This window comes from Hydra viridissima, unplaced genomic scaffold (assembly GCF_058129835.1).
Source record: "Hydra viridissima isolate aposymbiotic clone 2 unplaced genomic scaffold, HvirCarnegie_v1 scaffold_5, whole genome shotgun sequence".
Lineage (NCBI taxonomy): Eukaryota > Metazoa > Cnidaria > Hydrozoa > Anthoathecata > Hydridae > Hydra > Hydra viridissima.
In genome coordinates, this window is record NW_028324304.1 from 13792029 (window position 1) to 13819005 (window position 26977).

Sequence of the window (26977 nt, forward strand, 5' to 3'; positions counted from 1 at the left end):
GCTTCGCGAAATGTTGCGAAACTTTAAAAATCAGCCTTAGTCGCATGGGGAAAATTAGTTTCGATGATCACACTACATTAGGAAAACAAAAAGCGTTGCTTTACAATTGTGTGACCCTCTAGACGTTAAAAACCACGCAATATGTTTTTGACTGATATAATGCAACATTTACAAAGTCTGAATTTATATCTTCAGGGAAAAGAAAAAAATTATATCTGATCTTGCTCAGACTATTTTTAGTTTTCAAAAAAAAAAATAATCCTTTTTCAGAGAGATCTTACTTTAAAAACCTTTAACCATTTTCCTCAAATGAAGAAGATGATTATTTCTAATCCTTCAATTCAGTATGATGACCATAAGATTGAATCATACAGGGAAAAATTACAGAATTTACAAGAAGACTTTCAAAAAATGTTTATAGATTTGCATGCACTTAAATCATCTTTAGGATTTATAAAAAATCCTTTTTTAATTGATATTATTGGTGATGGTTGTCCAATTCCATCAAACATAGTTGAAGAAGTATCTCAATTAGAAACAGAACTATTAGATCTCCAAGAAGATCAAAATCTTCTGATGCTACATAAAACACTAACTTTATTGGAATTTTGGAAGATAGTGCCTGAAGTTAAGTATCCCCTACTGAAAAAGAATAGCATAAAATTTATTTCAATTTTTGGTTCAACATAGACATGTGAATCTTTATTTTCCACTATGAAATTTGTTAAATCAAAGTATCGTGCAAATCTAACCACTGAGCATTTGTCAGAATTACTTAGAACTTACCAATAAAGTTCAGAATCTTAGTGCCAGATTGGAAAATTCATAACTGTTTGTAATTTTGTTACTTTTTTAAAAACTTATGACGTGAATATGCTTCTTAAAACAATTCTATAACTGGTTTTCTTGTGTGAGAGTAAAAGGGAATCAGATTTTTATTTATCTTGATTGAAATGAGTTTTTCTCAGAAAACTTAAGTTTTTATGAAAAGAAATAAATCTTTCTAAAGAAAAAGTTCTTTAGAAAGATTTATTTCTTTTCATAAAAACTTAAGTTAACTTTATGGAGTATTTTATAGCACCAGTTTCTAATTTTTTTTGTAAGGCAAAATATCTTTAAAAAAAGAATGCAGAAAAATTTTCTTAACGAAATATTTAATGCGGCTCTTCGGTTCACGTAAGTATTTGAATGCGGCTCTCGTGCCAAAAAGTCTGGCCAGAGCTGCTCTAGACGTTAAAAACCACGCAATACGAAATAAACTTAAAATTTAATCATTTTCATTATTTAAAAATCTTAAAATACATCTTAATAAGCTTAAACAAAAATAAACCGTAACAAATTTCGGCAAAAAAAAAAAGAGATTTTTATTTACATATTTTTATGTGTATTATATTTAAAATAACCAATACTTTTATTTGCATATAAAATAAAAAACCCACATTTTTTTGTTTTACAATTAGAATTATTGCTAATACTAAAAATCCATACAATGTTTTTAGTATTTATATATTTATAACTTATTGTATTTATAAAATGCTTGTTGCATTTATAACTAATTGTTATAAGCAATAATTTGGATTTAAAATTCTTTCGATAAATTTTATTTCCTTAAAAATGGTTTTGAACCTTCAGCCAAATTTTAGCAAGAGTTTCTAAAGATACGCAATAAATTTATCGTTACGATAATGCGAGTAAGAGAGCTGTTTACGTGTAAAATTGTCTTTCAAATTTGTTTTTCCCCTTTTTAATAGAACTTATAAAAATTCCTTTTTAATAGACATTGTGAATTGCGTTGATAGCTTTAAAATATTTGATAAATTGACCTACAGTGCAAAATTTTTTGATTTCAGCGTTACCGTAGCACCTATTCAAATTTATAAACTCAGTTCGTTGTGTTATCGTTAGCAATAACGACATTATGAATAACAAATGAATAATTAAAAAAAATTTCGCTACGATTTTTATCTTAAAGTTCGTTTCAGTTTTGTGCAACACTTTTACTTTAATAGTGAAACAAAAACTTGCATGATATTTGTTTCTAAAGATTTCTTTAAATTCTCGGCTTCTTTAAGGCTCCACGAAAATGTTGGCTCATAATGCACTTCGAAGAAAGCCGTTAGTCTATGGAGAAGCAAATAAGGATGACAGTAAAACATTAGAGAGCCAAGTCAAGATTCAATCAGCACGAGCTCAGCAACCAGTACTACGAAGCAGTAAGTCACTTCAGAGGATTACGTTAAATAACAGCTACGTAAGCGCTCCATACCAAAACATAAAAAGACAGCTTTCTTCTAGACAAGACCAAGTTGAAAATAACTCTTATGTTTTTAAGCAAAATTTTTCAAATGCTCCTACACAAAATACTTCAAATAGTTCAAGACCAAGTATCTCCTACACTTCGATCCAGGGTTTAGACGACGCAAACGAAGTTCAAGATCGGAAAAAGAAAGAAGACGAGAGTTTCAAGGTGATTTTTCGTAAAGTTTTTTAAATTTTCTTTTGGCATGATTAGCTTAGCATTTTCTTTCATGATTTTTTTTTTAAAAAAAACGCGTGCCATCGTGGTACTAAAAAGCGCCTTAGTATTTCTGTGGCTCAATGACACCGATCAGTGAATCTCCGTAGACTTAGTATTTCTGTGGCTCAATGACACCGATCAGTGAAATCTCCGTAGACTTAACGTTATTCTTCCAGTGAATTAGAGAAAGTAGAAAATAGAAACTCTTAAAAAAAAGCGTAAATAATTAAACAGGTTTATTGAAATTTGACGAGTAGCATCAAAACAATGCTATAAACGTTTTAAAAAACTTTTCATCAAAGACAAATAAAATGTCTCATCGTGTCCTTGGTAACAGAATAGCTTCTTTGGTAACAGTTTCGTGACAATATTTCGTGTCTAAATGGTTTGTTTTGCGTCCTTCAAAATTTCGAGAAATTTTTTAATGAAAAAAATGCGATTTTATCTCTTATATTTCAGGGATTGCCGGTTACAGTATACGGTATACTAACTTTACGGTATACTTTACGGTATACTTGGTATACTAAAAGTTAGTATACAGATTAGTATACCTGTTTACTTTTATTTGTGAAATATTTTTGGACTGGCTTGATAATTATATTTTCTTAATGAATTAAATTACTGGATCATGTCTATTATTTGTCTAATCATGATTAAAGTGTTTTTTTTTAATTCAATTTTTGTTTCTTAGATTTACTTAATAAAAGCTTTAATTTGTTAAGTTGTTATATTTTTATACCAGGCTGTTTATGCTGCTCTTCACCCTTTTAAGATTTAAGATTGTTTATTCTACAGATTTCTCTAATCTGAAATAAATAGTAATAATAGTAATCGAAAAAAAAAAACAATAAGTAAAAAGTTTTGTTTACGTTATACTTTACAGTATACTTTACAATATACTACACGGTAGACTGTACACTAAATTTTTAGTATACCGTATACTGGCAATCCCTATTATATTTATAGTAGTGTAAAAAAAGTTAAAACTACAAAAGGAAAAGAAAGATTGATTAAAACCGTAACGTGATCCTATAATAAATTTAGAGCTGCTGAGAATGTAGCTCTTCAATTCAGACCTTTAACTAGTCATTCATGGTTTATGCATTCTTCAAGAAAAAAAATTAATTATTAAAATTCCGAAAATTCATTCAACGATGGGGGTTGTTAAAAACCAGTTGCAAACATGAAGTAAATAACTTTTAAAACAGCTTACCCCCGTCTAAAAGAAATGCGTAGTAACAATGTTTTTTTCGATACATTTCGAAAACTTCAAAATATAGTCGTAAGTTTTGATAACATTTTAGTGGAGGCTTACATATTTTGTTGGTAATAAACTCTTGACTAGATGTTGTTTGATCACTGCTCACTTAATTGAAAGCACAGTGACTTACATTCAAGGCTTCGTATGAAAATCTTGGGAAGGGATTGATTTCATTTCCTCAGGCTCGTTTAAAAAAACCTAAGTTAGAATATTTAAGATAGTACTCTCCTGTAATGAAGTTAAACGACAATAAAAAGCCCAAAATAGTTGTTGCCAAAAAGAGTGAGAAAATTACTCAATATGTATTACCACCACTTGCGAAGAATTCAAGAAGTTTTAACAAAATTAACCGGTCACCGAAGGAAAATCAAAGCTCAGAATTAACAAATCGTAAAGCGTTTTTTAACTATAGAGTACCAGACAAAACTTTAAACCTTGTAAGAAGCATGGATCTGGCTGTTACAACCAATCAGATCAACAAAAAAAAAACAGCCTTAGGTTACCTCACTGATGTAAGTGAATGTGTGCATGAAAAGCTTCCTACCAATTTTTTTTTACAAGTATTATTAACTACACAATGCAACTAAAGTATGAATACTAAAAGTAAAGTATTTTAATTTTGTAGGGTGTGCTTAGCCAACGAACTCTGAATGCAAATGGCTACTACGATTTTTACTCTCGACGTGCTTACACAAATCCTGTAAGATCTACAGTCAGCGACATGCCTTGGAATGAATACATAAGAAACCGCCGGCTTATATATGAACTGAATCCTGAAAATCCATCATCGTATATGAAAAGCGGAAGAATGGTTAAGGAAAACAATGGCGATAAAATTTGCACGTTCTACCAGAGTTTCGAAAGTCAAGAACCTGTCTTAAGAATAGTTATCAGTGAGTTACGCTTCCGAGACATCAACGATTTTTTAGATGAAGTGTCAAAGCTTATTGGTTTGAGAGCACGAGAAAGATTTGTGCACACACCCAGAGGTATCTTGCTATATATATTTATGCTACTACTCTCTTTTACAGATTTAATAGCTCTATAATAGTTGTTATATTGGTCGCTCAACTTGTCTCTAAAAACCCAAACACGACTAAAACACAAACACAATTAAAACATACGCGATTGTCACACCAAAACCTGTTTTTGATAAAACTGTGTATAAAAATAATGAAAATGCAATTTTTACAAAGTTTATCCTTTTGTATGAAGTTTATCTCTTTAAATGAATTATAAAAAAGAACTAAACTTATAAAATTTTTTCTCATCAATTACTAGGTGACATTATTAAAAATATTAGTGAATTTGAAGACTACGGAGTATATTTTTTTGGACCTGCTTACGTATACGATCTGTCTCGATATGACAGGTTTAGAAGGCTGCATACGCCAGATCTCATTGAATCCGATTTCGAATCGGAAGCAAGAATGGTTAGAAATTGGTTTTAGTTTTATTTGAAAATTTCTTATATCATTTTCTATATTTATTTTTGAGCCAACTCGGAAGAAAAAAAAGAGAAAATAATAAAATTGAGTAAATATTAATCGCTTCTACTCAATCAGCTAAAACTCATTTCAGCAAGTTATAACGAGTGATAACTTGTCCAAGTGTGATTATATTTGCAGGTTCCTTTAAACGATTCGCAATACTACTTAAGAGGTAGAAGAACAAGGCGAATTAAAATTGAATCAAACACTACTCCTGTACGAAACATTTCACTCATTATTGATGAACTGCATCACCCGTCTATGGAGAGTCTTCTTCAAGAATGTTCACAGATACTAAGTATTCCTGGTGGGAGAGTTGAAAGGATATGTACAAACAGAGGAAGAATGGTGATACATATTTTATTGATAAGAACACTTCATTTTTTATATTTATTGTAAACACTTGAGTTTGCTTTTTGTTGCATTTATGTCACAGTATCGAGCATAATTTCAGGTTACAAGTATAAGTGAGTTTTTCTACGGTCAAGAAGAAGATTACGTCGCAGTAATTACATATAAAACCAATCCCCCGCAAAAGCAACCAAATGAAGAACTCTACTTGCAACCCAATCGCTCTATAAACGAACCTACGCGGACAAGTTACAATTCCTCGAAAGATCCAAGACGAGCCTCTTATGAATTTTTATTGTCTGAAAGAAAAAACTCTATTTACGACAAAAACAAAATAAAACTTCAAACAGATAAAGAAGATTTTTACAATAACAGTAAGAAACAATTGTAATACATTTGTACTGCGTTCACATTCCAATAAAATCGTGCTACTATCTTTATTCATATAAACATAGGTTAATCTGTCATTCACTCAAGTTTTCAAATTTTTTTAAAGGTCGGCTTTTTAAAAAAGTCAGTTTGGAAGTTGGAGGAAAAACGATTTCATTTGATCCACCCTCGTACGATTTATACAACTCGTCGTCTGTCCGACCCCCTCTGGAACACATGGAATTAGAATGGATGTATCTTTTCTTTGTTTAAAAAATCACTTCCTGTGAAACCAATAAATCATCATCCAATACTATCATCACTCATCTAACCAATACAATTATCAAAAATTCCTGTCTTGCTTTTGCTATCATGCTTTTTGAATTTTAAAAAAGTTCATAGATTTCTACTAGTAACACTTACAGACTTGTCTAACTAAAATAAGTTTTACTTTTTGGGAGAAGAGAATGGCGCCCTTCTTCCAAGAGTTTTTTTTATTTCAAAAACGAGTGTAAGAACTTACAATAAAAAACAAATCTAAATCTGGGTACAAAAGGGTTACAACCCATGAAAAAACCTTCATTCCTTCAAGTAAAACAGCACTTTGTTATAGTTTAGTTTTATTTCCATATTTGCCAATATCGAAAATAGTTTCTCCATTACAGCCTATGTTTTTATTTTGAAAGTGCTTCAAAAAAAATTACAAATGCAAGGCAGAAAAATAGTATTTTAAGAATGCAATGAAAAGTAAAAGTGAAGCTAAAAAATAAAACTTAATTAGCCAAATTTGAACTTTTCCACTTCTCCGATACACTCTTCTTTAACAAAATGAAAATCAGATACGGCTACAACGGTAGAAATTGCCGTAATAACGTTTTTATTTTACCGTCAGAGGAAGTCGTTTATTTTGTCGCAAAAATTGTCGTCATGTATAACATGACATTGAAAAAGCAGCGTTTCTACGCTGAGCACACTGAGGAAATCAGATGCATGGCTCAGCACCCAAACGCTTGGATATTTGCAACTGGTCAAATTTATGGTGGAGTTGCAGGACATATACGCATTTGGGACTCGAAACTATTGTTTACGCGAAACATCATAAAGTTCGACGATTTGTTGTTGTCAGTGGAGTGTTTGGCTTTCTCGCAAGTAAACTATTTTTCGTTTTAAAATAACATAATTTAACAAATAATTTTTAGTAAATAAAAAAAAAAAAATTATAAATTAATTTAAATTTAATTTGAGTTTGGCTTAAAGTCAAAATAGATTTTTAAAATAAAGTTTGTTAAACAAAAGTTAAATGATTTTATGTACTTTTTTTTTTCTTTTACAAGATGATATTTTATCAATATTCATCCTCAATTTCGTTTCTCTAAATTTCAAAAGTTCAAGTTCTTCTTCAAATTTTTGTTAGAATTGTGGTCTACGAGGAAATATTTTACTATATTACAAATAAATTTGACTAAGATATGTTTTAATTTATTGTAAATTGTTAAAAATATTAAGTTTCACTTGTAGAAACTCTCATAAATAATATCAAAAAAACTGAAGGAAGAGGAACTGAATAAAATCTTAATTTTGTAAAACCTATCTATTTTTTGCATTCAAAATAAAAAAAAAAATTTTTTCGAAAGTAAAAAACTTCAAAACATTTTGTAAGTTATATAAATTTTATTTGAAGGATGAATTTTTTTAATGGATTTTTAAAATCTCTTTATTTCGGCATTCAATTTATAAATATTTATTAGCAACTTTTAAATGAATTATATTTTTAGGGTGACCATGGTACATTCCTTGCAACTGTTACTACTTCAGGCCAAGAATGGACACTCCATGTTGTGCAAGAGCCGGTTCCTGACGATTCTGATGAAAACGGGGATGAAGAACTAAATATTATTTCAAGTGATCCTTATAATGATATTGAGTTATCACTGATGTTTGATCCCTCTGATAGTAATACTCTTATTTCTTGTGGCAAAAATCACGTGTTTTTTTGGAACATCTTGGGTGATCGTCCTCAATATGAGACAGGCCATTTTGTGGGTTATCAAATTCCTGACTATGTCACATGCATAGGCTTTAACCAAAAAAACGAGCTAATAACTGCTGATTCAAATGGATTCTTGCATCTTTGGAACAAAGGTGAAAAAAGAACCAATACAATCATCAAAACAAGCCACACAGGAAGTATTATTGCAATGCAAGTACTATCTGGTGGACTAGTGATAACTGGTGGAGGATCTGACAGAATGTTCACCCTCATAGATTGTGATTCAGTCATTCCAACATTAGGCGAAGTCCAACTTTCCGCTCGATACGGTGGAATTGTTGCAATTATGCCCGACAAATACACGTTCATTGGATCAGACATTGGTAACCTTCCTCTGATACTGGGTACGAGCACAAACAACTTGCTGATTGGGAATTTAAAAAGCGACTTTGAATGTTTGCTAAGAGGCCCATGTGATCAAAATACGGTTATCGCTAAACATCCAAATGAGCAATATTTTCTTATGGGTGGTTCAGATGGGAATATATCTCTATGGAAGTTGGATGACCACACTGAAGTATGGGATACAAATATTTCAGCTTTTTGTTGCGCGGCTGCATTTCATCCATACGCAGAAATACTAGCTATTGGAACTACATCAGGGCGTTGGATTGTATTAGATGCTCAAAACGCCCTTCATTTGGCATCATTTCAAACTGAACGCTCAACCATAACTTGTTTATCGTTTTCCCCAGACGCCAAATTTATAGCCGTTGGAAACGAAATAGGAAAAATTTTTATATACTATTGTTTAGATGATGGAAAAACTTACCGCTATTTAAGCTGCACGCAGGTATGCATTTTTTATGTTTTTAGTTTGTCCTTTTTATGACTTTAAATTTTCATTTGTTATTAAATTTATCAGGCTATTTGGCATTAAACGAATTTTAACAAAAATTATCAATTAACTCTAGAGAATTTTTTCACTTGTTTTGTTGAAAGTTAAACTCTTAAAAAGGTTTTTAACAATAAATTTTTAAAGAGAGGAAAGTTGTCTTTTCAGAATTATATTTAATTATATATTTTCAGAATTATCATTTTTGTCTTGTAAGAATTATAAGAAAATCAGATATCCAATGAAGACGGAAATTCTTATTTTGTTAATCAAGTGTTGTATGTTACATGATCTTGATGGTTAGTTAAAGATAATCTTGGAAATTTTTTTAAACGTAATGTAAAAATACAACTATTTTAGCAAAATCTGGATGCTGGAATTACTTCAATTGACTGGACGGAAAACGGCGCTTACTTCCGTTTCACAACGCCGTCTGATATCGAATACTACAACGTTGAACAAAGAAATTATGAACGTAGAAGAGTGAAAATTCGCGATTTAAAGTTTTTTACTCAAAACGGAGTTGTCAGTTATGAAACAATGGGAATATGGAGATGCTTAGACCCTAAAGTAACATACACGTCTGGAAACAGATCAAAAAGTGGTGAACTATTTTTAGCCGGAACAAGTGATGGAAACATTCGGATGTTTCACTTTCCGTGCGACTCTTTAATGGTACAACCTTCGTTTAAAAATACGTCCTTTAAAATCTTAGTTTTAATTATTTGTTTTATAACATATTTTCTCTCTTGCTTTTTATTTAGCCACTTTATAACGAAGTTAACATCCATAGCGGTGCTTTAAAACATGTTCTCTTCGCATCTTTTGATTCTCGAATACTCTCTGTGGGTCAGCAAGATTACTGCATTGCACAATGGAAACTCGTTACGGGAAAGAGCAGCGTTGAAAAAATTGACAATGTTAAAGACGATATCCTTCTTAATGAAAATAAAGAGTCGTATGATAACCAAGACCCGATTCCGGATGTAACAGACCAAAAGAAAGAAAATCAATCTCCAAAAATTCCACATAAGCCTAAAAAGCCAAAAGACAAAAAATCGACCAAAAATAGCAAAAAAAATCCCGCAAGAAAGAGCAAGGAGTCGGAAGATATTAAGGGTGAAACCAACTCTTCAAACGTTGCATCAAACAAAGAAAATATACTACGGTCTTCAACTCAAAAAGATGACTTGTCAAAAAATACCAAACCAGTCAACAGAAGTTCAATTGAATACGTGATGAAACTGGCTGACGATTAAAAAACTTTGAGAATTATGCAAAAATTGGAGAAAACAAACTTAATAAAAAAAGTATTTTTAGTTCTTAAGCACATTACACTTAATAAACAATATTTTCTTAAATAAAAGCAATTAAATTTTGCGCACCACAATTAAAATCTTTTTAAAAATGTGATGTAATATATCGGCTTTTTATGCAAAATAACTGTTAACAACCTCGTTATCAGTTGATTTTATGGACCCAGCCCTTAATGGGCAATCGTTTTTAAAAATGGAGCAAAGAAAATCGTTTTACACTTTTAATAGTATTTTTTACTTGATAAATCTTGTATTTCTATATGTATGTTTCAATAAGTTTTAGTGTCAAGAATTACCTTTTTAAAAAATATCTTTTTTTTTTTCGAGCTCTGAGTTTGTGTTTTTTTAAACCATTTCTCGTCTCACAGAGAAATTTCTCTTCACACAAAGCAGTTTACTTATAACTGAACTCATGCATTATACAAAGTTTATGAAAAAAAAAAATTTTTTTAAATTATAAAATCACTAAAACATATATTTAAAAGAAGGAAATTTAAAAAAATAATCTCATGTAGCAAATGTCATCCAACTATCTGATGAAAAGTTAGATTTTGATAAACTTTTTATTCTCTAAACGAAAGAGAATCTTCGACGGGCTTGGTAAACAACAACAACGGATAAACACACTGTCCTCCATAACAAAAGGGAACTCTAAAAGAAAATGCTTTCCAAGACAAAGAAACGTTTAAAATAATTATGAAACAATTTTTATCTAAAAACCTCTTTTAGATTTGCAATTTTGCTAAAAAATTTGGAGTATATTCTTATTATATTATATATATATATATATATATATATATATATATATATATATATATATATATATATATATATATATATATATATATATATATATATATATATATATATATATATATATATATCATTTATTCTTATTTTTTTCTCGTTTGTATGAGTTATTTTTAATTTTTTTTTTTTTTTATATGAATAAAAAAAAGTATAAAATTATTAATATTTTAAAACAGAGGGAACTCTTAGTGAGATTGTTGAAGAGATTGTTGAAGAAATTGTTTGTAAGAAATCTAAAGTGTGTTCAACCAAAAGGTTAAATAGAAAAGAAGAAAATAAATGTAAATCTGCAAAAAAGCCAATTATAAAATATAGCGTTACATTTGAAGACTATAAAAAATGGTTGTTTTTAAACTATACTATAAAAAATGGTTGTTTTTACAGTTAATTTATTAAAATAAATTAACTGTAATTAGATCTGTGAATGCTATTCGTGTCGTAAGCATGAAGTATATGCAGAAGTAAATAAGTTGGCATTGAGTTTTCGGTGATCATAAACGTGTAATTTTAAGTGGTTGTATACATACATGTGGACATTTTAGGATTTAAAAAGATATTGTATATAAAATGCAGTGTGAAATGTAAAAAAATAACAGATAACGAATAACTCACAGTTTCTAAAAATGGTCTTGATGCGAAACGAGGAGAAATGAAAGTAAATGCTACTGCAAAAACTTAATTCGTCAAAGATGAAGGCGAACTGACAAGCCAGCTTAGTGTTGATTTGAATGATTCTGGATGCGACTCGCTCACTCGTTTGCCAACTGAATGTAGATATGTAGGATCCTTAAGCGGATCAATGTTGAACTCAATATTTAATAGCTTACCATTTGAGACACATTTAACTGGTCAAAATATTACTGGTTCAAAAAACCAAGCTAGATGAAAGATTTATTAAAGATCTTACACCAAAAGAATGGAGTAAACCTATAAATAGTGTTGATGACGTTGGATATCATCATGATGTATACTATCTATTGGATAAAGAAACATAAACTCGTAATAAAATGTGTGACAAACAAATGTTAGAAGAAATGGATGGTATTGCCAATCCAACTCTAAAAGAAAAATGGGATAAATCTATAGTTGAGAAGATAGTTGGATCAAAGATGAAACTTGGTACAGATTTGGTGAGCTTAAAAATAAACTTGAATTATTTAGGTTCTTCACATTTATATACAATGTATTAGTATAATTAATAGATGAATTATTATACATAATCTTAACAATTTATTAGTATAATTAGTAGATGAATTATTATACATAAACAAGGAGAAAGTTTATTAGAAGAAAAGACATAAATGATCTAGTTGACACCTGTTGAAGCTAGTAATAAAAATAATGAAAATACAGTGTGGAGAAGTCCAGAATAATTTAAAATAGAAGAAACCAGGATAACATCTGGACACATCCAGAATAATTTAATAAAAAAGAAACCAGGAGAGATCAAGGATCTCTCAGATCTGGTAAGCCACCTAAACCAAAGCTAAAATTATCAGTTCACGAAGTAAAAATAAGCAAGCATAAGTCAACTTTCGAAAAGGGTTATGCAACTAGATGGACTGAAGAAGTATTCATAATATATACAGAACAAAATACGACTCCAGTTACATCTTAGTTCAAGATTACAGTAACAAAATAACACGTGGAACAACCAGAGTTCCTTAAAAACAGAACAAGATATTTATAAAATAGAAAAAATCTTAAAGGAAACTAAAAAAAAGTTCTAGTAAATTGGGTCTGTTACCTAGATTTATTCAACTCATGAATAAATGATAAAGATCTCTTTAACCTCCCCCCCCCCCCCCCCCGCTTGTCAAATTCACGTAGATATTAGAAAGGAATATTTTGAAAAACTGAATTTTTCAAATATTTAGAGTGCATCAAGTATTGTGGTTGAATTTTTTCTTTCCATTTTTTACACACAACAAAATATTTTTAAATGATTTTTTCAAAAATTTATTAAACACATTAAAAAATTTTCGTTGATGTGTAAACCGATACGAAGGATCGTTCCGATCTACCAAGTTCTGTTAAGTTGTGATTTGAATGATTTGTTAGAGGAAAGTTGGTTACTCCGCAAAAATACATTTCGACAAAAATACATCTTTTATAATTTTTACGTTTAAATTAATTTTGTTGAAAAGATGAAAATATATATTTCATGGTTGAATATTTTTATCATCTTTATGTATTGTTTAGTTAAAAATTTTATCATTTTTATGTATTGTGTAATGGTTAAAGTCAATTTTGAGCCAATTTTCATCCTGTTTTTTTTTTTTTAAGTGTGAATTTGAGTTTTTGTGCGTTGTGCAGATATAAAATGAGCTCATCTTATATCTGCTAAAATGTAATGAGACTTGTAACATGTAATTCAATTCTGGAGAATTTAATGGTAGCTTTTGTAGATAAAAATATGCCTCTAGAGCGGACGTTCTAACAGGATAATGATCCCAAGATATGCCATCAATTACTATCATTGGTCTATTATGCTTTTCACATTCTCTCAAAAGTTCTTTTAGTTTTGGAGTTGAAATAATATTTTTTCGTTCCGTAAATTTTTTGTTTGTTTGTCAACATATGTCTTATCTTGTATAGATGCTTAGACTGCATTTCATCTAAACCAATATTTTTTTGTAATGAAATCAAAATAGTCGGTAGCGCATTATATTTTTATAAACTTCATTATGCACATCAGCTTTTGTGGATAGTGTATCTTCAATTAATAGGGTAAATTGAATCAATGATTATCATGTAAGCTTTATGCAAACAAAAGAAATCACAAAATTATGTCCATTATATCTTTTTAATTTCATAAAAGGAATTTTCATCCCTCAATGTGTTCGAACCGTTTACAATCAGTGTCCAAAAAAGGAGACGTTTTTGGACGAAATGCTTTTTCGAAATTTTGAGTAGCTTTCAAATAACAGAATCGTGTATTTACATTGTGAACCATTTCTTTTTAGAATAATATGTAGCCCAACATCGTCTGGGATGTAGGTGTGGCCATCAATTCAACTACACGAAGCCAAAAACCTTAGTTTTTATGGCTAATAAAAATTTGTTTCGTAATATGGTTTTCGATGAATAAAGAGGAACATAGAGTCGGGATATACATGTGTTTGCAGTAGGCAGTTGGTGATCATTGGCTGGTTTCACAGTAACTGAAGGTAAAGGTTGGAAACCCTCTGCACTTGCCGGCATTGCGGGAGATGAAGTCCAGAAGTAGAGCTGTAAAATTTCAAGACAAAAAAAGACGCATGGTTGAAAGCCGTTTACATTTAGAAAAACAAATAACCTGCAGTGTAAATAATTTTTTTTCTACTTACTAAGTCCTGTTTTTGCTTAGGAGTCATATTTTCCACAATGGACCAAAACCATTTCTTAAACTTTGCTAACTTTTCCTGCCCTTCACCTGTTAGGTTCAGAAAAGCTTTCAAAATTACAATAATCAAAAACCAATAAAAACGATCAAAAATAACAAAAACATACAAAAGAATGTCGATCAAATAAGATTTTCTTGTTTTTATAAAGAATAATGTAATTTATAAGTCCATAATAATATAAAAAAAGGTAGTAAAGTATTAAATGTTAGTAAAAAAACAGAAAAGAAAAAAAAAAAACACAACCTGCTGTTTCATCGCTAAAAAATGTGTAACTCATGAGCTGTTGGATACAAATGTTGCCTATGCCGTTCAAAAGCAATCGAAAATCTTCTGCAGTCAAACATTCTAAATGATTTGATGGAATGACATCAAGTAACCCTCGACGCATCGCCTATAAACGAAATTAAAAAAAAAAATGCTACTCAAATTTGTACTCAAAAAATTTGGTACTCAATACAAATAGAATATCTATTAAATGAGTAAATGCTTTTTTTAGTAAACGGTTTTTTATCTCAGCAGAACTTCAAACGGTAATAAATTGATTCCCCGATGAGTTAACCAAATTACTCACATGAAATTCATGGTTTTAGCCCGCTCCAAGTGTCCGAATTTATTTTAACAAAAACTAATTATTACATACTCAGATATTACAAAATATTTAACTCGAACTAATTTGTATTACATGAAGAATAGGATAATTTAAGTTTACATTTCTGCTTATGAACTTTTTGTAATTTAGTAAGAATCTAAAAAAAGCTTTAACCTGAAGGGCTCTTCTAGAGTTAATAACCATTCTATACTCAGCATATCGCTTAACATAATCATGAACATTGTCTGGTGCAACTTCTACCTGGCTTCCTCCTTTAACAAGTTCCACTGTACAACCTCCTATTACATTTAAACAAATTCTATCATAGCAAATTATCATATTAGAAAATCAAAACAAATACAGGGGGTTGAAGTGGTAAAAAGTTAATACTGTTTTAAATTCATAATGTACCTTCTTCCGCACGCAACTGAATGCAATATGTAAGATCAAGATCAGAGAAAAACTTAGAACTGTCTTCTCGCTTACTATCTTCGATAAGTTGCCGCAAACTCTCATATAACGTTGGGTCAAAAAAAGCTAAGTCATGCCAGCTAATCTGAAATTGGTAAAAATGACCATTGTAAAAAATTACACACACACTATATATATAAATATTTATTATTGTACACAAGAGCGAGTGCTTTGTTTGACTGCTTGCTGTAAAATTATCAAATAAAATGTATATTCAGAAACAGCTTAAGATTTTAAAAAAAGATTGAATACAGTCTTACAATAACAATTATGATAAGAATGAAGAGGTTGGAAAACTAAGATTAAAGATATCTGAATATAAAAATTTAGTTAACTTTAGAATAAAGTAACTTAAAAAAGATTAATGAAAATCCACTACTTGATTTGAATATCTTAATTTGAATTGTGGACACAATTTGAGGTAGTGTTAAACTCACACTTTTAAATCTTCCATGGATTTTTCCATGGATTTTTCTCAATGAACTGTTATTTACTGGTTATTTTTGCTTAAGAACTTGGGAAACTTTAACTACTTTACAGTGATTGCCTAAGAAATTTCAGGTATCTTGTTTTTGAAACTTTTGTTTTTGAGTGCAATAAAGTTATTAAAAACATCTTATGCTTGTTTAACGAAATATCTTAATGCTTTGAAGTTCTTATGGAAATTCATAGAGCTGCTAACCATCTTGCAATATTTCTAAATTTTACTCAATGCAATAAATGATAAGACATTTTTTATATGTAGAAGTTTTAATTGACTGAAACAAATATAGCTAGTATATATTTTGTCAGTTATAAACAAAAAGTGAACATACTGTTAAAGGAAGCAGTCACTCACACACAATGGTGATATAGGATAAAAATTATATGTTTAAGTCGGGTTTATTTATAAAAAATAAATTCATAAAGAAGATTACATAAAAATTCATATTAAGCTCATGATTTTAATTACAAAATCTTACTTTTCGTCCGAGCAAATACTTAATGACATGGCGATTAAAAACCAAAGGGCACAACTCATTTTGTAGCAAACACAAACCAATGATTCTTAAAATATAGAAAATTATCAAATTAAAGATGAATCAATTAAACAAGCATAACATTTAAGCACAAAAAACAACACAAACACCTAATGGTTTGATTTTACAACCTTCCAACATTTCGAAAGCAGTTAACACGTTCAATAATATTTTTCCCTGGTCGTGGAGAATAGTATCCAGGTTTTCCGGGTTGGAAAAAAAGTGGGGAATTGTCAAATGCATCATTTATTTCATAATCATCAACTGGATTTATAGTTGGATCCATTTTACTAAAGTAAAAAAGTAAAAATATATAAATTTTGCTCATACACATATGAAAAATTTTTTTCTTACAGATGCTAGTGTCATTCCAAAATTGATGCAGAATGTTCTTTTTTAACAACAACAACAACAACAACAAAACTTTCCACTTAATGCATGAAAAATTAAGTTTTATGTAAAACCTCTAAAAAATTTCTTGTATTAAAAACTTTTCTCAAAAGGAAGGCTAGTTTTACTAGTTCAATTTTTTTTAGCTTCAGCAATCCATTCTTTTACTCATATTACACTGTTAAGCTCAAACAACAAAGTTTAACAAAGTTGAACACCACACAACATATTTATACTAAACCTCAGTTTTCCATTTAAAAGTTCAGTGGCTTCATTAACTTTTGCAGCCAAGATATTTTCATTGCTGGTAAGCAGATGCATAATCTGAGTAGGTGCTAACTCCAATAACATGCCTGTAACTTTGTTTGCATTTGTCTTTAAGCATAATCAATAAGCAAATATAACAGTGGTTAATCAAAAAACAAATTATTAATTATTTTTAGATAATCAACAAATAAATACAATTAAGCAGTACTATCTATCTAGTTATTTGTATAAAAATCATAATGGAAGTAATTAAGAATAAACCTGTAAAAGTAAACCAGAAAAATTAATTTATAAGAGTTTAAAGGGCGTATTTAGAGTAGTTCAACTTCTCAAAATATTTTTTCAACTTTTAGAAGTTTTCTCATTAAATCTTAATAAAAAAATCTTAATAAAATCTACTTACTGGACAAATTGCTTGTATTCGAGAGTACAATCTTCTACCAAGTTCTTTTTTATGAATTGGAATATCTGTTAAATCTTCTTGCGAAGAACTCTCAGATTCCAGATTATATGCTGGAGCATCAACAGATAATGTTGCTATAAAAGAATCAACAAATTGTAAGTTAATATAATATTATAAATTAACAAAGAATAAAATTACCATAAAACTATGCTAAAATACAAGTCAAAAAATTTAAATCTTACATGCAATATTATCAGTAGTTCGGTCACTGTATCTATCTCTACGAACATTTCTTGGTACCATATCTGTAACTTCTAGAGCACTGCCACGCCTAATATCTCTTTCACGCTCTCGAGCACGAGCACGTAGCTGGTGAGTCAAACCTTAATACCAATACAATCATTATAACTGAAATAGTTAACAAGAGAAATGAAGAGTAAACAAACATGACTTAGAAAAAAAAAAATATTCTAAATGATAAAGTTAAAGTTTGAAAAGAAAATTTTCTCTGAATTGTAAGAAATTGGAGATTGATCAAAGTTCAGTGCAAGTCCTGCACCACTCATCTTGCTTTCTATTGGCTTTTAGTTCTTTATATAATGCACTCCAGCATTTTTTAGCTGTTGGCACTGTAGGTAGACAAGCTTAGATGTACTAGGTATTTTATGTGAGCATAGGGTGTATAACGGATCTAGTGTAAATTTATCATTTAGCTGTAGTAAAAAATTTTTTTCATCTATGTGAGTCTTTAATTTTCTATGAACATCTGTCCAAAAATATTTTTACTAATCCTAATCTTAAAGCTTATGCTATTCCTTCTCTAAGTGGTTGTTCAGTCTTAATTAAGTAAAGCAAACACAATTGCAAATAAAAATGAACTTATAATCATATTGTTTTAAGATTACTAATGGACAGAAAATTTGTGTTACATTTTTGTGAATGATTGCAACCATTAAATAGTTTTTTTTTAAAAAAGTTTTTGAAAATATTATTTTTATTATCTAATAAGTTCTTTTAGTAAAAAACAATATGTAACATAAAAAAATATATAATACACTTTCATTTTTATGAATAACTTTAAATATTATGGATTACTTGTCACCAAATTTTTGTTTTTAGCATTGAGATTTTAGCAGTCAATATTTTCATTGCAAATACTTATAGTGAACACCTTTGAAAATAATGTCAAAAATTATACATAAAAATTTGAAAATAAAAAATGTGTGTGTAAAAAAAATAACAATAGGAATTACCTCTACTACCAGAAAAGATGTTATCAAGGTTTGGCAACTTTTCATTTGCAAGGAATGCATTACTTATAGCTGTGTAAAAACTTCGAACAACACCACTTCCTTCACCTGGCTCATCTTTGAACGAAACTTTCAACCTGTGAATATTTAGAGGTCCAGCACCTGGCGACCTGCGGCCAAACTGTGAATTAAGTTGACGCAATGTTTGCTGCAACAATTGTGGACGAGCACGCTCAAGCTTAAAAATTAATTCAAAGTTCATTGTTTACCATTTTTTTACTTAAGTATAACTAACATTAAAAAAAAAAAGATTATTTTTAATATGAAAAGTTTTCAAAATGTATACCCCTTCAAGGTACAAATCTTTTTGGTGTCCATTTTTTAATTTCTCCATTTCTCGCTTAAACTTTGCTTCTTTGACATCAAAACGACCCAACTCATTAAGTACTGAATGAGGTTCTAATCCAACATCATCTAGAAACACTCTACCAAACAGCTCCAAACACATATGCCATCGACTTAGATAAACATTGGGTGACATAAGGAGGGTACAGTTTGAATTAGAGAAGTCTGTAAAATATATATATATATATATACATAAATAAATATCATTGATATACCATTTAGGTTTTTAAAAAATTAAGAATCTAGTGAGTAGAAAATATCCTTGAGGCAACTGAACTTATACTGTTCATATAAAATACAAACCTTTTAAAAGAGATATTATAAATTGTTTATATATAATTTTTTTTTTTGAGATTAAAATTATAAACTCCAAAGATCATTTAATTATACACCTTTTCACTTTAAATATGATCATTTAATTATACACCTTTCAATTGAAGATTTAAAAAAAAAACTATTTAATTAATGTAAAAGCAGTTTCATCTCTTGGCTTAGATACCAAGAGATGAAACTGCTTTTACATTAATTAAATAACAGTAACATAAAAATCATTAAACAGTTGGTACTATAAGTAACTAAGCAGTTACCGCTCAACCTCAATGACAAAGCAGAATCAAAACTCAAATCGCTGTCAGCAGACTTTTTTACCCCAAAAAACTGGTCTCGTCTTCCAGAAGGGGCAAGCAAGTGAGGGCGATCAGCTAGAGGAAGTGCTTCTTTAAGAGGTGCAAATGAATTAGCAGGTTCATAACCTGAAATTTAAAAAAATAGGTATCAACACTCTATATACTTTAAAATCAGGTGAGTTTTCCTTTTTAAAAAAAGTTTTAAAATGAAAAAAAAAAAAAAAAAAATTGAGATTTTTAATGAGTTTTGATCAAGTTTTTCTAGCTGATAACTTGCAACCAATATTTCTTTATCTGTATATTTTGCCATTAACTAATTGTTACTATCTGTATAGAAATACTCTAAAGACTTGTAACAAGACATTCATAACACTTACTGATTTTAAATGTACTTTTTGCAATTAACATTTTAACAACAATTTTCCATACCTAAAACAAGAGTTGAATCACTTCGCTTGAAGAAGCGATGATTAGATGCTTTTGTATCAATATCATTGCCAAAATCATCAATATCTGTTTCATCACTCTCATCATCATCGCCAGATGTTTTTGCTGATTTGAAACATTTGCTGCTCAACAAGTTAATAAAAGAAAATTTATGGTTGAAAATAAAAAAAACTTTAAGAACTTGCAAAATTTTTTAATTTCAAAGTAGAACCACTATCAGCTCAATCCTGACTGGCTACTTTTTATACAATAACAATCTGCCATTGCTCTTTTTAAAGTACAATGACAGGAGTTTATTTAATGCAATACTACTTAAAACTCCTAATTACACACTTTTGCATTATTACCTTTCCCTTACAGTCTTGTCCTCAATTGGAGGACAGTCGACTGTCACTGAAGTTTTAGAAGAATCTTTACTTGAACGTAAATAATAAATAAATGCATCAAGCACATAGGCTAAGTGCTGCAATGCTGTGATTTCTACTTTAGGTAGCGAATCCCCATGTTCATTATGGTGGCTACGCATAAGAGACAAAAGGTAACTAAGGAAATCTTGTCGTGTAGATGAGGTATCAGTGGATGCAGCACTTGTGTTGGTTTTTCTAAATACATTTAAAAAAGATTTTTTATGTGTAAAAATATTAAAAATATATAACATTTTATACTCAAAAATTGTGAACATTAAGTATATAAGAATAGGATATGTAGACAACATTATATTTTATAAACATTTTACATAAGCTTCATTTTATAATGGGATTGTATCAATTTTTTAATGAAAAATCAAATTTTTAATAACAAATAATATTTAGAGATCAACCATATTTGACAGTTCTTAGGCTATTTCAATTAAAATAGCTGTTGTTGAATGTTAATTATCAATTTAAAACTTAAGATTAAAAATTAAATTGAAAAATTAAAGTTAAAATTAAAAAATGATAACTAGAAATTGTAACGATCTAATTAAGAATATAGTTTTAAAACTTGACAGTGTTGAGATAAATTGTTCCACAGTGGATAATCTACAGCATAGCCAGCTCAAAAAACTTCAAGACTGGATCAGACACCCACTGTCTTGGTGGTCTCTGAAGGAATGCCTGAATTTTTACTTTGCCTTCTTTTATAAGAATATCAAAGAAAGATATTTTCCTTTCTGCCATCAGATCTTTCAATTTTAAGTATTCAGCTTTTTTATCAACATTACACACTGAGACGTGTCACTGTCATCTAAAAAGGCTATGCCAACCAGATGTTCAAAAAGAAAACAGAGGTGTCTTGCTAGCAACAGTCTGTTTCATGTAGGTCTTCAGATTTGACAAAAACTTGATGCTATTGACAGGAACTCAGATTCAGAGTGGTGTTTCATTACACTGTTTGACATAAACAAGACTGACAAACAGAGCCAAATCTGCGATATTCTTAGATTCACAGGCAGTCAACTTGAACTGAGTTTTTGAAAGAAATATTTTCAGTGAGTAAATGGTTTTTCCCATCTATCTTGCATAATGTGTTAGACAGAGGGCTCAAAAGTAATTATTCTTACCATGGTTAAGTATTTTTCTTTAAACAAGCAACACATACTGGAATAAAGGCAACAGATTTTTGTTTATCATGATCTTTTTCAATGATTCATACAAATTTTGGTTCTGAAAAAATGTTATTACTTTTTCTCTATCATCAAATGTTACTAAGTTGCACTTAATATCTATACAGCTATTTAAATAGCCTTTTCACCAGCATATCTGAAATCATATTTTTTTTTTTGCAGATTCAGATTGATTTCTAGTATTGCATGCTATCATTCTTTTGATTATGACAATGCAGAAACTCATCTTTCTGCTATGTTTGGACAGCAAAGCAAGCAGAACATACACTTTGTTGAACTAAAGCAGGTAACACATAAAATAGTCAAAAATTTGCTACTAAGACAGTAGACTACATTGTTGTTGGTTAGAAAATTGTCAAAAGGTTCCAAATTTGGAATGCTACTAAGACAGGAGACTATACATTGTTGTTGGTTAGAAAAGATTAAATTGATCACAAAAGATGAAAGTGTGATTTTCACTTTTAACTTTCAATATTTGCCATACTTTGTAAGGTCACCAATTATATTATTTTATCAATTAAAGTTACTTAAACTCAATGTCACAAAAAAAAAAAAAGAAAGAAAAAAAAGCAGATTCAGATAAACAAAACATGTTACATTGTGTAATCTCCAACTAAAAGTAACATAGTAAACTTTACTTTTTTCTGCTAGTTTCAGTCCAGACATTCAGTATGGTAGCAGATCCTGAACTGCGAGAGGGTTTATTCTGAACATCATGTAGCGGATGCTGAGGGTGTGCAGGATCTGAAACGGCTGTTAAAGATGCACCAAACCTAAAATAGAAAAAAATCAGTTTAAGAAAAACAATTTTATTATTAATGCTAAAAAAAAATCACAAACCGTTTAGATCTAGAAAAATAAATTTAGATATTTTTATTTTAATTTAAATTCTTAAATAATAGTTTACAAAAATATATTACTGAATTAATACAAGCTGGTAATTACTGTACTAATGCCACACTTTTTATTCTAATGTATGTTAAACTGCATTTAAAAAAATTAAAGCTTTTTGATTGTAATATACATAAAGTACCATACAAAATACAATAATATCAACAATAAAATACCACAAGTTATCTCAGCACCTTAGTTGTGATTCTGTAAGCTCCATAACCCTCCATAACCATTGCCATGTTTCACATAAAGACTTATCTGTTGCATCACGAGCTTCTTTTAATATATTGGCTTCAACTGGGTAGCATGATCCTGACAGATTGGTCTCATCTGAGTTTTGACCCAACAAATCAGAAACCTAAGATACAGAAAAAGGTAAAAATGTTTATTTACTAAACACTTAAACGCACAAACTATTTATGCCTTTAATCATAAAAATACTTTCCATTTACCTCTCGTACAAGTATTGCAAAAGTTCTTGCTAATGCACTAGGCGTTGAGAAAAGTGATGTAGGAGCACCATCACTAGTTGTACTAATTCCGGATCTCCGAGAAGTATCAATGTAATAAACACCTGATGTAGTAGCACGTGTAGTTCCAGATGTTGATGGAGTATTATTGGTAGAGGAGTTTTCACGAACAGCCCATTGCAAAACACGTGGAGTTGCATTGGTATTATCAGCTATATCTTAATAATTAAATATTTATTAAAAAAGATAATAACATAAATAAATGAAAGCTAGTATTTTAAAAAATATTAATAGTAAATACTTGTAGTGGGAGGAACTCTTTCAAGATCTAACTGAGCATCATTGTTAATATCTTCTTCTTCATCTTCATCTTCATCATCATCTTCTGGATCTTCATCATCTTCCTCTCCTTCTGTTTCTGAAACTTCTGTTGTTGAAAAGTAACCATCAGCTTCATTACTACGATTTTGCTGACTTGATGAAACTGCATTTTCGCCAGATACTTCAATAGATTGTGTTTCAGGACCATCACCTTGTTAATTCAGATATCAGGTTTAAAAAGTATACAAATAAAGATAAAAACTACAATGAAAGTAACAATTGTATTTTAACAACAAAATGAAAAATACTTCACTACTATATAACATTAAATATGAGTCTTCAAATACTTATTTAACATTATATTTAATTCTACAGGTTTTAATAAACATAGATAAAGAAAAACCATTTTGACTGTCATCTGAATCACTATCTGTCTCCCCCATATCCATGTATTGATGATCTTCAGGAGCTGCTGATGCAACACCATGTGATTCCTAGAATATTAAAACTGTCTGAAAATCTCACCTGAAATTTGATAACAATAAAAATGAACTATCTTACCTGTAATTTCATAAATTCAAAAAATATGTTCTTTAAACAACAGTTTAAAAAATTTATATAGGTGCATTAGGATATTTTTTAATTCTGAGAAATACAACAGAAACACTCTTAAGATTTGTTACAAGACAGGTGGTAACCAATGCCATCCTTGATCTGGATCCAAAAAAACCATAGAATATGAGAACAGTTCTATATTAAATAAGAGCAAATCTAAAGGTAAGTTATTTAAACTTAAAAGAAGCATAAACAAAAACTGTTAAAATTTATTCTTCTAATACAAACACCTATTTATGAAAAACATTGGTGTATTTGTGGCATAAAAAAATCAATGCTGACTCTGAAGATAGACTCAAAAAATTAAGACAATTTAAGGAGGGAATTGATCGGCCAATTGAAAGTGAAACCAAATAAATTCTTAGTGAATATAAAAAAGAGGAAAAGCATGGCTCTTGAAATGTATAGAAATCTCTTTGTTGTGCAAGATGGTAAGCTGGTAGTGGTCATGGAAGCTTTGGTAAATATCTATAAATAGTTACATTAGCCAACACACAAAGACATGCTCATGAAAATCAAGGTCTGAGTAAATTCAATACATTAAACAAGAACTAAAAGCTATTGGGGAACAACTACAGCCAAAATTAAGAACAATCGCATAAAATTGATGCAAAGAAAGATACATAGGTTGCATAAAAGTTTCTATGCCTGTTTTAACACTAATTTTGCGGTTTTTAGCTGTTGTGTTCATTTTAGTTCATTGTAATTCGCAACTATTTAGTTTTTTTAAATGTGTTCTAAAAACATAACAAATGTTTCAGCATGATACTTTGATATAAGGTTTATCTAAGAAAAATATTTCTTTTATTGCTTCTAATATTTTGGGAATTTGAATACACTATAAGCAAAAAATCTTAATGCACCTATTTTTTTTTAACAAGCACTGTAAAGCTACTGTGTCTTAAAAATAGAAGACCTCTGACTCCATTTCTTCTACATCTTCTGCTTGCTCATTATCTGCAAATCTGACTCTTAAGGAAGTGATACTATCTTTACGTCCAGGTAGTGGAGAAACTGTAAACAAGTCTTCGCAAGTAGCGGCACTTTCAAGCCCTGTTCCAAGAGTAAAGGGAGCTGAAGGATAAACCACACCCATTCTGACTGGAGCAAATATTGATGCTGCTATATCAGCAATTTGCTTTGCTGCAAAAACATTTAGTGATGTGAAAACCCTTTTACACTTGAGTATTACAGCAGATATTCTAAAAATAAAAATTCAAAAAGTTTTTCAAAAAATTATCATAAAATAAAAAGTTCAATTAAAAACTTAATTATGAACAATATTTAAAAACAAGCTTACAAAACTTAAAAAGTAATTTTTAATAAATTATAAATACATGTAAACAAAAGATATTTGCTTACCCTTTTCTCTTTATATGGTTAGTTTCTGTAGGAGCAGTAAGTAATACATAAACACGCACAACTGATCGAATAAACCTATTTACAACATCTAGTGTTTCTTTAGTCTCAATATCATCATCACATTGGTTTCTCTTGATATTTGCAAGCCTTTGCTGGAAAAGTTGGAGCAATGCCTCGAGTGACTGAAAAGATTATATTTTTATAAATAAGTGCTATGAAAAACAACTACAACAAAGAAGTTTGGGAGAGGAAGAATTCTCATGATATTTGAAAAAATTTGTCTGAAAAAATCTTAAGTTGCTGGAAAAAACTGAAGCAACACCTTAAGTGAGTAAAAAAATAGAATGTGTAATAAAAACAACAGAATGTTTAAATATAAACTTGGTTTACAAATACATTTACAAAAGAAAAAAAAAAGAAATAAACCTCTCCGTAACATTTTACAAGGAGTTTGTGAACAAAATTATCCAACAACGTGGTCCCATTTTGCCCATCCAAATATTTGCTAATTTCTTCTGTTTGAAGCATTGATGACATAACTATATTGTCATCCAATGACTGAGTCCTAAATGATAAAAAAAACTTGTGAGGCTAAGAATCTTTGGGATTGACTTAACACTGCAAAGTTTGGAAGCTGAAATACACTGAAGCCATAATTCAATTTGTTTAGCTTATAGATGAATTCTCTCAGAAAAAATGTATAGTTTTCCTCTGTAAAACAAAAGGCAATTGAAACAAAGTGAAACTAGCAAAAAATATTTTTTAATGTTACAATTGCTTAAAAAATAATAACTTTATAACCTTTTGATTCCAGTTGAATTGCATCCAAAAAGAACCATTGACTTCACAGCTAACCAATTCTTCAAAATATACAAAAGTGTTGTTTTTGCAAACTTTGGAGGTTCTAACTCATGATATGGTAATGGCTTCTGAGAATTAACTTTACGTACTCCAGATGATTTGGATGGATCAGATGAAGAACCGCGCCTCTGAACATATTGTGTCTGTTCTGTATTTTGACGCGCAACAGTATGAACAAGAAACAATAAAATATGCTGCCCTCTTTAAAAAAACAGTAAATTTTGAATTAGAGTGATTAAGACCATCATGACATCTTACTTATTTTTTATTAAAAAAAAATCTTAAGATAAATTAAGTAAACAGAACAGAATCTGCCTTTACTTATTATTTGGTAGAGTGCATAGGTCAGTCTCATCAACAAGCTTGTGTAGAAGTTGAATTCTAGCAGCCTGATCACCTGGAACTAGTGATTTACAAGGGCATTTTTCCCAGCAATCACAGTATGCAGTTGGAGATGTTCTTTTTAACCTTTAAATAAATGCATTTAATTACTTTCAGCATCTATGTATATAAATATACATGTTAAAAGTGAAATGTATGTCTGTATATAAATCGCATGTAGATATGCATAAATTATTTGTACTTGTTGTATTGT

At 29.7% G+C, this 26977-nt stretch overlaps 2 protein-coding genes across 7 annotated transcripts in view; one reads left to right on the forward strand and one right to left on the reverse strand.

Annotated features, from left to right (window-relative positions):
* The first annotated feature begins 1962 nt into the window (after nt 1–1962).
* On the forward strand, nt 1963–10415 carry LOC145189557 (echinoderm microtubule-associated protein-like 2). Of its 2 annotated transcripts, none has more exons than XM_090086912.1 (10): nt 1963–2467; nt 4405–4768; nt 5061–5212; nt 5408–5617; nt 5724–5994; nt 6117–6243; nt 6829–7138; nt 7765–8832; nt 9235–9549; nt 9639–10415. In XM_090086912.1, the coding sequence occupies exons 1-10, from the start codon at nt 2084–2086 to the stop codon at nt 10131–10133; spliced, it is 3696 nt and encodes a 1231-aa protein (XP_089943038.1). In that variant the 5' UTR covers nt 1963–2083; the 3' UTR covers nt 10134–10415. The 2 variants fall into 2 exon arrangements, with proteins under 2 accessions (XP_089943038.1, XP_089943039.1); XM_090086913.1 differs by lacking the exon at nt 1963–2467 and adding an exon at nt 3771–4291.
* Nucleotides 10416–13787: 3372 nt separating this feature from the next.
* Nucleotides 13788–26977, reverse strand: part of LOC145189216 (E3 ubiquitin-protein ligase UBR5-like) — a 35878-nt gene continuing 22688 nt past the window's right edge. For all 5 annotated transcript variants that reach the window (XM_090087421.1, XM_090087419.1, XM_090087420.1 and 2 more), the window contains exons 23-47: nt 26704–26850; nt 26323–26583; nt 25948–26086; nt 25522–25703; nt 25076–25361; nt 23948–24038; nt 23525–23755; nt 23206–23441; nt 22945–23111; nt 22498–22632; nt 20601–20855; nt 20236–20375; nt 19768–19932; nt 19122–19345; nt 18779–19013; nt 17768–17908; nt 17526–17659; nt 17097–17230; nt 16597–16755; nt 16409–16493; nt 15387–15531; nt 15150–15274; nt 14630–14777; nt 14330–14415; nt 13788–14231 (exon numbers count right to left, since the gene is read on the reverse strand). In XM_090087421.1, coding sequence (XP_089943547.1) covers nt 14019–14231; nt 14330–14415; nt 14630–14777; nt 15150–15274; nt 15387–15531; nt 16409–16493; nt 16597–16755; nt 17097–17230; nt 17526–17659; nt 17768–17908; nt 18779–19013; nt 19122–19345; nt 19768–19932; nt 20236–20375; nt 20601–20855; nt 22498–22632; nt 22945–23111; nt 23206–23441; nt 23525–23755; nt 23948–24038; nt 25076–25361; nt 25522–25703; nt 25948–26086; nt 26323–26583; nt 26704–26850 — 4264 coding nt within the window. In that variant the 3' untranslated portion in view covers nt 13788–14018. The remainder of the gene's footprint in view (nt 14232–14329; nt 14416–14629; nt 14778–15149; nt 15275–15386; nt 15532–16408; nt 16494–16596; nt 16756–17096; nt 17231–17525; nt 17660–17767; nt 17909–18778; nt 19014–19121; nt 19346–19767; nt 19933–20235; nt 20376–20600; nt 20856–22497; nt 22633–22944; nt 23112–23205; nt 23442–23524; nt 23756–23947; nt 24039–25075; nt 25362–25521; nt 25704–25947; nt 26087–26322; nt 26584–26703; nt 26851–26977) is intronic.